The following is a 10312-nucleotide window of genomic DNA, read 5'->3' as shown; positions in this document are numbered from 1 at the left end:
TGATCTGCTCCATAACCTTCCCTGGCACCAAGGTCAGACTGACAGGCCTGCAGTTCCCCGGATCCTCCTTTTCTCCCTTTTTCATTCAAAGAAAATCTTACAGTCTACAATTACAAGATCAATACCTTCATAGCATTGTTGCAAACCAAACTTCAGAGCTTCTTTACTTGACAGTTAGGCCCTTAATCAACAAAGCACTGGCCAAAATCCAGGTTTTCAGTACTCTGAAGATTAGCCAATGAGGAAAAGGGATGACAGAAGATGGGGACATTTTACTTGAGATAAATTATTTTTGGCTGCTGTGCTGTTTTTCCTAGTCAGGATGCTGAAGTTCAGTGAGCCCAAGTTAGTGTTATCCTATCACTAATAGTCTGAAAATATTGCTGGAGTCATTTATGACACAGCACAAGGAAAAGAGAAAAGACTTGAATAATGTTTCTATCCCACTTCCTTAATTGGGAAACTAGCATGATGGAAGAGATGCATTTTATTTTTGGAGCAGATGAGAAGTGAAAGAGCACTGATATACTACGAGCAGCATAAAAAGTACATGGGAGTTTGCTCTGTGAGACAATAAAGAGGGGATATTTAGGGAATGGATGCAATTTTGTCATGTTAAATAGTTTTGCACCTAATTTGCCATGCAGAAAGGCAGAGCATATTACTTCAAGTAAGGCATGCCAATTACATGGTTACAGTGCTTGTGGGACTTGAGCTAACTTTGCATGTCATAGTGCAGTTATAATAAGTTATCCTGTTGCAGCTCAGGTTAGTGCTAGCTTAGGATTTTGCCCGACACAGAGCAGATGTGCCCAAAGATAGTAAAAGCAGCACATACATCTAAACCCAAGAAACCCCAAGCAGTTCTAAGTGTGATAGGCAGTTTGCTGAGAAATAACCAAAGAATCAGAATCCTATGAACCATCCCTCTCCAATTCAGTCATATTCTCCTCTTCTTTCTTTTCTTCTGGCCCTATTCTCACACCACTAACTTCAGAGTAGATCTATTTGAAACAGAGGAGAGGAGCATGTTATTAGCTTCAATGTCAAGTTCCAGTTCGTCTCCTGAATGATGGCATTGTCCATTCAATGCTTTCAGAGTAAAAAGGACCAGGAATTCAGCTCTTCTGCTTTCTGGGTGAGTGCTTTAACTGCTAAGGTAATTACGAAAATGAGGGCATGACCACTACTACCAATCTTGATGGAGTTTTAGGCTGGTACATGTTCTGATTTTTTTTTTTTTTTAATCGCGTATCTAAGGCAGATCCAATTCTTCAAATTTGCTAATCACCATCAGTGTTTATACTTAAACCATTAATCATACTATATCTCATCTGGCTCCTTCTCTGATGTGATGACTATAGAAAAGCTACACTGATGAAGTTTCCCCCTCACACCCCACCCAACCTTTTCCTGGAGACTTATAAAAGGCTTTCTCTCAACTCTTGGCTTCACAAGAGACTTAGCTGTCTCTTCACTGTCTCTCTATCCAAATTTCTTCCTTTTCCTTCTGGAATATGCTATATACTGCTATGCCAGTAATCTAGGTCTTTGATTTGTTCCAAACAAATAGTACAAACAGTAGCGTAGATCTGTATTGCTGGACGTCACTCACTCATTAACAATAAACAAAAGTAATGCTATCAATGTGTATATTTCTAAACAAGTTTTTAAATTTATATAGATTTCCAACAGCAGAAACTTTCTCTTCATTTTGTAAACCAGAACCAATTTCTAAATAAAAGGAGATTTGATAATAAAACATAGTGAAATGAAGACATGGAATGCTTTGTAGACTAAGACTTCATGGTCAGTTTGGGCTCCACCCCATTAGTCTACATCACTGGACTGGAACAGAAGCTAGATTTTTAAAAAGTGCAGAAATATTGTACAGCTTATCCCTTCACAGGTTTGAGCAGTGAGAAAAGGAAGAACTTGCAGAGGCGCTCTCTGCCTGCACTCTGCACTGTTATGGTCAGAGCTCTAGCCCACTCCTTTCCAAAGCCATTCTTCACGTGCATAACGTAACTTTCAGTCAGTAATTCTTTTGTAACCACATTTTCTTGGAGGAACAGCTTTCTAAAAGTTAAATTTATAATCAAATCGGTAAGGGAGATATATGAAGTGATGAGGAGTGCCAGTTGGTTACAATGTGATTATCTAACAACCACTATAGAATATAAATACATACAAGTCTACAGTTTCACACAGTACCAGATATTACAACAGACTGGGAAACATCTACAGTAAGGAGAATAAAGATAAAGACAACATACCTTCTTCAAAGAGTAACATCACGTTTGTGTTTTTATTAGCGACCATGTTATTCAGTAAGGCGATCACAGTTTGCATTGTATTCCCAAGTATACTGTCTTGGTGTTCCTGTAAAAACAACAAAAAAAACCCCAAAATAAAAATAATCTGGTCTTCCTTTTGCAAGGTTAGAAGACAACTGTTCCCTTCCAAATACGCAGTAATACAAAAGCAATACTCTCTCAATCCCTTAAAGTTCAACATTTAAAATACTGGAAAACCAGCCAAATATCTTAGTAGAGAATATCAATTTCAGGGAGCCAAATCTAAAATCTTGGACCAAAACTTCTCCCATGTTCTTTTGAACTGAAAGAGTTCCTAGTTAGGTCTAAAATTTTAGGACTTTTAGAAATGGCATAGAGCTTTATCAATCTAATCTCTATATATTCAGAACCATGAACATTTCCCTTTGTATGGTATTTCTTTTATTAATGGTATTAATTTTACTCTTTTCAGTGTCAGCTTGATAACCCACAGTAAGTCATAAAATCTATTTGTTGGTTTTGTTTGTATACATTCATAAGTATAAAATTAATTTCACATGCACATTAAAGACCTATTTCTGCATCGAATTGTATCACTCATGATGTCTTTCTTATGCTTGATGATTGCTTCAGTGATTTTTCACAATTTTCTGAGACTAAACTGATAAGAGGAAGGCATCAAGGTTTATAAAGAAATTATTTTCCTTCTGTTGTAGTTAACACACTTGCACACTCAACCTGAAAAGTGTGGATAAGGCAGTGCAATCAAAATATTTATTTATTCACACTAGTAACAGTAATAACTCAGGTAACTTCCAAGAAGCCAAAAATATGAGAAGCTTAAAAAGCCTGAATACACTTCAAATCTCCCTAGAAGGTTCAGGAAATATTTTATCCAATTTTTCAGACTCAGAGCCAAATAGAAACATACATCCAAAGTGAAAATAACAACATTAAGAAAAACCTGTCATATTTCATGTATTGTAGACTTTTCACATGCACTTAGGTGACTTCCACGCTTCCCTTTCCCAAAAAATCTCTCGGTATACTGATATCAGTCAACTACTTCACTGCCACAGAATATGCCACCTATTCTGATCCATCTCCTGTCTGACAGTAGGCCTTTGAAAAAAGTTAAATTTTAAGTTGAACAAGACAAAAGATTATTGGTCTGAAGTTGGGTTAAGTATTTCAGATTACAAAAATTACTTCAGACCTTGAATACAGTCCAAGGAACACTCTCCCTGAAAGTTCCTTTAGGAGACGAGCACTGGTGGCCACAAACAGTTTATTTTCTACACCTCTTTGCTCAGGTATTTATGACCTTCTGTCTCAGATGTATGCTTGAAAACAACAAGAGCAATCTATCCTTCTTTGGGATAATCTTATTGACTATCTAAATACCATAGCTGGTGCAGAATTAGGCTGCTTGACTGCTAGCCAGCAGCAATCACAAAGAACATATTTTACTGTTTTTCCAAGATTTCACTTCAAGTCAACCTGTGAATGGCATTCAGAGTGATATCTCTAGTTTATAAGCCACTTTTTGGGTTGGGCCAGGACTAAGTCATCAGCGCTGCATTTAGGCTAAGCCACACTATTTGAATCCCTGTCTGGAAACATCACGTAACTGGTTACAAGATCTCAAGTGAGACACTCCTGATTTTTATTTCTTGACTAGTCTGATAAAATTCAGGATGCTGTGAAATGCATCTTCAGTGCCACTTTGGAAAGTCCTCAGTTACAGTGGTATACAGGGTTATGCTATGTGAAGAACAAATGTTTTCCTTTAAACATTTAACTACTGAAGGAAAGGTTTTGCCAGGCAGAGGCTCAGATGGTTGCTTTGAGAGCATTAATTTCTGTTTCTGCACTGAAAAACTAAAATTAAATGCTATTATTTCCTGTAAATACCATGAAATATACATGATAAGGCATAATACATTAACAGATAAAGAAATATATAAACATACACAGCCTCCTATTCAACTTCAGGCTGTATGAATTTTCTATTCTTACTAGAGCACTTTAAACTGGATCATAAAGAGAAGAGACAAGGAAGAGTGGCGCACAGGCTTTGAAGAACTGTAGTTTCCTACCAAACCCTAAAAAATATATGTCCAAGCGCCCCAAAGTTCTATTTACTTTACATAGCACTCTGAGATGTCATTTATGATTTCTATAAAGACTACAAAAAAAATCTCTGTTCCTCTGAAGGTTTAAAATATAGCCTGATAAATTTAAAAGCAATGTTGGAAAGTGTAAACACTACATTCTTCCAAAGATAAGGTAACCAATACAGAAAAAAGATACCATAAAGCCATGGTACTAAAAATAAATTTGAAGTTATTTCCTACAGGTAGCTGAAGGGTAAGAAAAACATTTTTTCAAAAGATCAACAACGTGTTTATCTGGTAGTCTATCATCACAATATTTATTAATTCCTCCTAAAGAACATTTAGAAAACAATACATTAATAACATGAATGCCTATTTGTGTTATCGAAGATAATGACACATACATTGAGAATATAAAATTAATAAAAGCAAAAAAAAATCCGCAAGTGCCAAAATGAGAGCTGACTCAAATATTTTCTTTGCAAGTACAATACTTCTATTATTGCCCCATATGTTTGAAGTAAACATCTTCTAGTAAAATTCCCTGTTGAGATATGCAATTACAAGAGAAGCTGGTAGTTACTTATGATAGCAATCTTTTGCATTCACCAGGTTAGTAACATTAAAATGAAGCCATCTTTGCTTTTAATGGAGATCAATTACACTATACAACCCTCTACTGAAAGACTAGCACTGACGCTTTTACTTATATCAAAGCATATGTAACAAAACTTATCTTACCCTAAACACATATAAACTAGAATTCAAGATGCAACGTAGATATCTTGAGGAAGGAAAATGATCTCTTAATGAATAAAATAAACTTACAAACAGTATACGCAGCTGTACTACTAAGTTTTAACGTATGTATCATAGATGGTTTTTGACAAAATACTAGGTTTCAAGAAGCTACAGGTATGCTTTACTGATCTAAGTCATCACTGATTGCTGTTAGACTCAATTTTAGAGGTTTATATAAAAATATTTAACTTCTTCATAATCTATCAAGGAGCAAAGCTGATCTAATTTGTGTGCACAGCACCACAGACTATGGACATTTAATGAACAGTGCACTTGACAGCTTTAATAAAACATAGCATTTGCCAGCAGAAATAATTAGAATTGAAGCAGCAAAATTCTAGTGTTTGGCAACACAGATGAAACAACTTCATTAAAATGTACAGCTTCGGCGAATGAAAGGCAAGAAAGCACTGGACCCTGAAGAATCAGCCTTCTCAAAACTAATTGCTTCAGTGCTTAAAAAGGACAGCTATGAAATACCAAGGGCATAACAAGGAAATACTAGTATAAAAAAAAGGAACCACAGAAGATAAATCAGGCTTTTCAAATAGGACTGCACTGTATTTAGGCCATTAAACTTTTCATTCTACTTTTGAAGGGTTGTACGTTAACAAAAGAAATCAGTCGAAGTATTTTTTTAAAGCCAGTTAGGTAAGAAGGTGTGAATTAGCAAAGTGGGAGTATGAATCTTGGCAAGATACTATGGCTAAAGCTGCCATTTCTCTTCCTTTAAGTGGATTAGAACTCAAAACAGTATAGGCAAACTACAGTATTTTAATTACATTTTAGATAACAAAAGAGATAGCAATTGTGATAAGAAGTTACCAATTTGGGAGACTTCATATACGTGCCTCCTACTCATGCATCTAAGAATCCAGAAGAAAATGCACTAAACGCTATGTTTACAGATACGCTGTAATTAAATCTAAGGATCACTATATACCACAGTACTACTGCTTATTCAATGTAATCAGAGTGATTAAACTTTAACTATAAAGGTGCTCATCCTCCTCAAGCTTACATATGACCTATGAATGCAAGTTAGGTAAATAAGGGGATGTAACAAGATGGAGGCTTGATTTTTCATACGCTAAATCCATTTAAAGAAGAAAATTATAGAAATGAACCATATCCAAATTGTATTTACTAGAAGATGCCATTTTTACATGATGATTCTTTGGCACAGTATAGTTGAGATAAAATAAATCAAAGCATTGATGCTAACAAGGACCTCTAACAAGAGCGCAGTTTAATATTGCATTCAAGCTAGCATATTTTCATATACTGTATTACTTTGTATATATGAAATAGAGGATCAGAAACTTTTCTGGACATAATAGTAGAACCCTTCTGTATGAAACGGTATTATTAGCATGCAGCCTGCAAGGAACATTCGCAGCAGCATATGCACTGTTCTTCAATCACAAAAGGAAGCCCACTGAGAAACAAATTTAATCCAGCTATGTACGTAGTTGGCTAATCTAGTCTTTAACATTTTGTGGCTTTTGATGCGTAAGACGAGTTATGCATAAACTGAAAGCTTATAAATATGGATCTCTAACATTAAGGTAATACTATTCTCCTTATTGATGATTTAAGTTAGACGTAAGCACAGCCATGCCTCTTGCTACTCTGCTTTTCAAAAATCAGTCATTTTCAAAAAGCACAGTTCTAGCAGAGCTAGTATTTCCAAATATTTTCCTCCGGGTATTGTCACACAATAAGGAGCAACTACTAATCTGGCAACCAATTTCTGGAATGATCATGCTTCTCAGATGTATCGCAACAGTGATACATTCAGTCCACACATGAAGATCAGAAGTCTTGCAAATTTCACAGAAATTCCTGTTGGAATTTTTGAAAGGAAAAAAAAAAAAAAAAAGATGATCATCTGTATTCTTAGTCACCAAGTGCTTAGCCAAAGTCAATCGACGACAGGGAAACAGTAGTAATTTTGAAGGACTGATGAAGGAGAAAGGATACCATTAATAAAAACCTAGGATGTCAAGTACCAATCAACAGAAAGCAGTAGTGTTATTCTTAGATTTTGTTCTCCTACCCACTGCAGCAGGCGATGCAAAACTTCACAAGATACTTTTTGAGAAGTACATCCATTTTTGAGAAGTATATCAATTTACAAGTGCATTCTCTTGCCATACCTGAGTTCAGATTTTCAGAGACATAACAATCTTTCTTTTTATTCTGGAACTCATTTGTTACATCCTTTTCACTTCCACAAATTCCTTGTTATCTTGGAGACAAGCATGCAATTTTATCTGTGTTAATGGTCAGGATCTCACAAGGCATAAGGAGGAAAGGTGACATTTACAACAAACAGAGCTGTAAAGAACCTTGTTTCTGTAGAATGAAAAGTTGAAATTTGTTACTTTTAGAAAACCAGCTTCTGTCAAGATCATACAAGTACTTCTTTTGTACAACAAACATTAAGAACTGAAAATATAAATAAGGCCAGTGTCCTTTCTCTTCTCATTTTATTCCCAAATCCTGTGAGAATACAACTTCAAAGAATGGACATGTGAACAAGAACAGTATTTTTAACACCACCTATTAATAGCTTAACTACTTTTCCTCCTTTAGGAGAACGACTTCATGTTTCAAACTTGTGGAAGTTGAATAAACCATGCTAATCCAAGGAGGAAAATTTAAGTAGCGAGTTAAGGATTACAAGCCTGTCCTATATCAGCAAGCATGAGATTTATAAACTATATAAAGAGAAGAATACTTAAATCTGTTCAGAATTAGATGTAGACAATCTTCAAGGTTATTAAGAGGGAATCCGTATGAAGGCTTGTCACCAGTACTACTTTATACATGATGAAAAGAGAAAGTTGCCAGGATATCAATACACTTTTAAAATTAACATATAATTTTTATAGTGTAAGCTACCGTTGTCCCAAATCTTGAGTAAGAATTCCTTTTTGTCCTTGCTTTTACTTTGTATTTATCTGACCAAAAAAAAAAAATCACTTATTGGCATGAAAGTTTCTGTTAGTCAATTTTCAGTGAATCAGTCATCTTGGGGGGGGGAACCAACTAACCAACAACAGGAAACTAATGGTCCAATTCAGTGAAATTCATGTACCATTTTTTATCTAATTTTTGGACAAAGACAGGATAAATTTTCTTGCAGCACAACACAGAAAACAATAACCAGCCATGCAATCTTACATTCACTGTTACAGATGAAGTGCAAAGCAACTCAGCAGCAAATCTCTAAATGCAATGCCATTTCTTCTTCCTACAGAATTGCACCTAAATTTCTGGCACCAATGAAACCTCAAAGCTTCTCCTTTTGCTCCTGAAAACCTCAGGGAAAGAACTCATTCTCAAGGGAAATTTTCTTTACTGTCAACAGAGGGAGCCTGAGAAGACTCCTCTCTCAAGTAGAGTCAGACTCCTTCACAGGGAGGACACTCTGAAACAATTTCCTATAAAAACATAATTTTCCCCATTACCTACAAAGAAGTATCCAAGCAATTAGCATCCTGAGTATTAAAGCTATTCATTGTAAATAACACTCAGAAACTCCTTTAAAAGAAAAATTTGCTCAAGACTGAAGAGACAGTATGGAAAAGAAGCTATATACATATCTTACTCTGGAGAATTAAACTTCCTCATATCAAGGAAGATGCCGGCACCCTGGAAGCATTCATGCTGGTATGTTCTGAAGCAATGAAGCTCTAGAAGTAATTGATACCACCACAGCAGTAACTTCATATTTAGTATCCTAAATCTGTAGATGCCTTGGAGAGTCTCAAGTATCAGTGAGGCATCTGAACTGCAAAGTCACTTGATTGAGCTGCAATCAACCATTACACCAAGAAATTTCCATACCAAAATATACATTTCTCAGACTTGCATTTTCAGCATTAATTAAAAGCTAGTTCTTAAACAACTTCAGAATGACAGATACCAACCAACTGACATCTTTTTTTTCCACATGGATTTTGCTTTGATGTAAAAGACACTTTGCCATTACAAGTAAAGAAGTTTAGATGAGTTTGGGGAATTTGCTGGTGGCTTTTTTAATTTAGAGAACATAGAATCATTAGACTTATCCAAAGGATCATACTGAAATTTTTGACTGGAAAACGTTTGAAGGGTTCAGAATGGAATTTCTGCTTAAAATAATAGAGACAGACATATGCTGAATAGGGTACTAAGTTAGGGCACTCACCTAGGATACTGAAAATTTAGTTTCAAGTCTCTGCTGGAATTGGGCTGTGCAGGGATTTGAACATTGGTCTCCTTAACTCTGCATTCCCAAATCCATCATCAACTGTTAAGAAATGGGTCTCTGTCTCTTCTCCCTTCTCTATCACTAACTAGTTGCTAAATTAGTAGTTAAAAGCAGAAATTGAGACTGACTCAGCGATTATACTACCTACTGAGGTGTGCAAGAAACACCTTTCCCAACATTTTCCCTAACAACTGAAAAAAAAAACAACTGAGGAAAGACTAGACTTTTCTGAGGAACTAGAAAGGGATAGGAAAAATATCCATTGTCCCTCTTAATCTCAAATTGAATGTTTTATTCTTCATACTCAGACTTAAACTCAGTTGTGCTGGAGAAAAAGGTGTTGAATTAGAAGCCATGGACTGACAAAGAAACACAGAGAAATGGAACCTGTCTGAACAAGGAAAGAATGCTTTTTCCCTGCCATAATTTAGTTGGGCTGAAGGGAGATATAGTCATTGTATTGGGTTTGTGTGGCAAGGTTTTGGTAGCAGGGGGACTACAGGGCTGGCTTCTGTCAGAAGATGCTAGAAGCTTCCCTTGTGTCTGATAGAGCCAATGCCAGTCAGCTCCAAGATGGACCCGCTGCTGGCCAAGGCTGAGCCAACCAGGTGGTAGCGCCTCTGGGATAACACATTTAAAAGGGAAAAAAAACCCAAACTGTGCAATTGTAGCCAGAGAGAGGAGTGAGAACATGTGAGAGAAACAACTCTGCAGACACCAAGGTCAGTGAAGGAGGGAGAGGAAGTGCTCCAGGCACTGGAGCAGAGCTTCCCCTGCAGCCCATGGTGAAGACCATGGTGAGGCAGGCTGTCCCCCTGCAGCCCATGGAGGTCCAC

At 36.3% G+C, this 10312-nt stretch overlaps 1 protein-coding gene across 1 annotated transcript in view; it reads right to left on the bottom strand.

The window, feature by feature from the left end:
* The window catches only part of ULK4 (unc-51 like kinase 4), a 261157-nt gene that overhangs the window by 95303 nt on the left and 155542 nt on the right, over positions 1-10312 (bottom strand). Inside the window, exon 31 of the mRNA XM_009290482.2 lies at positions 2277-2382. Coding sequence (XP_009288757.2) covers positions 2277-2382 — 106 coding nt within the window. The remainder of the gene's footprint in view (positions 1-2276; positions 2383-10312) is intronic.

Source organism: Aptenodytes forsteri, unplaced genomic scaffold (genome assembly GCF_000699145.1).
Source record: "Aptenodytes forsteri isolate BGI_AS27 unplaced genomic scaffold, ASM69914v1 Scaffold426, whole genome shotgun sequence".
In the NCBI taxonomy this organism is placed as follows: domain Eukaryota; kingdom Metazoa; phylum Chordata; class Aves; order Sphenisciformes; family Spheniscidae; genus Aptenodytes; species Aptenodytes forsteri.
The sequence above is the reverse complement of the archived record's forward strand: the minus strand, read 5'-3'. Positions and strand labels throughout refer to the sequence as shown.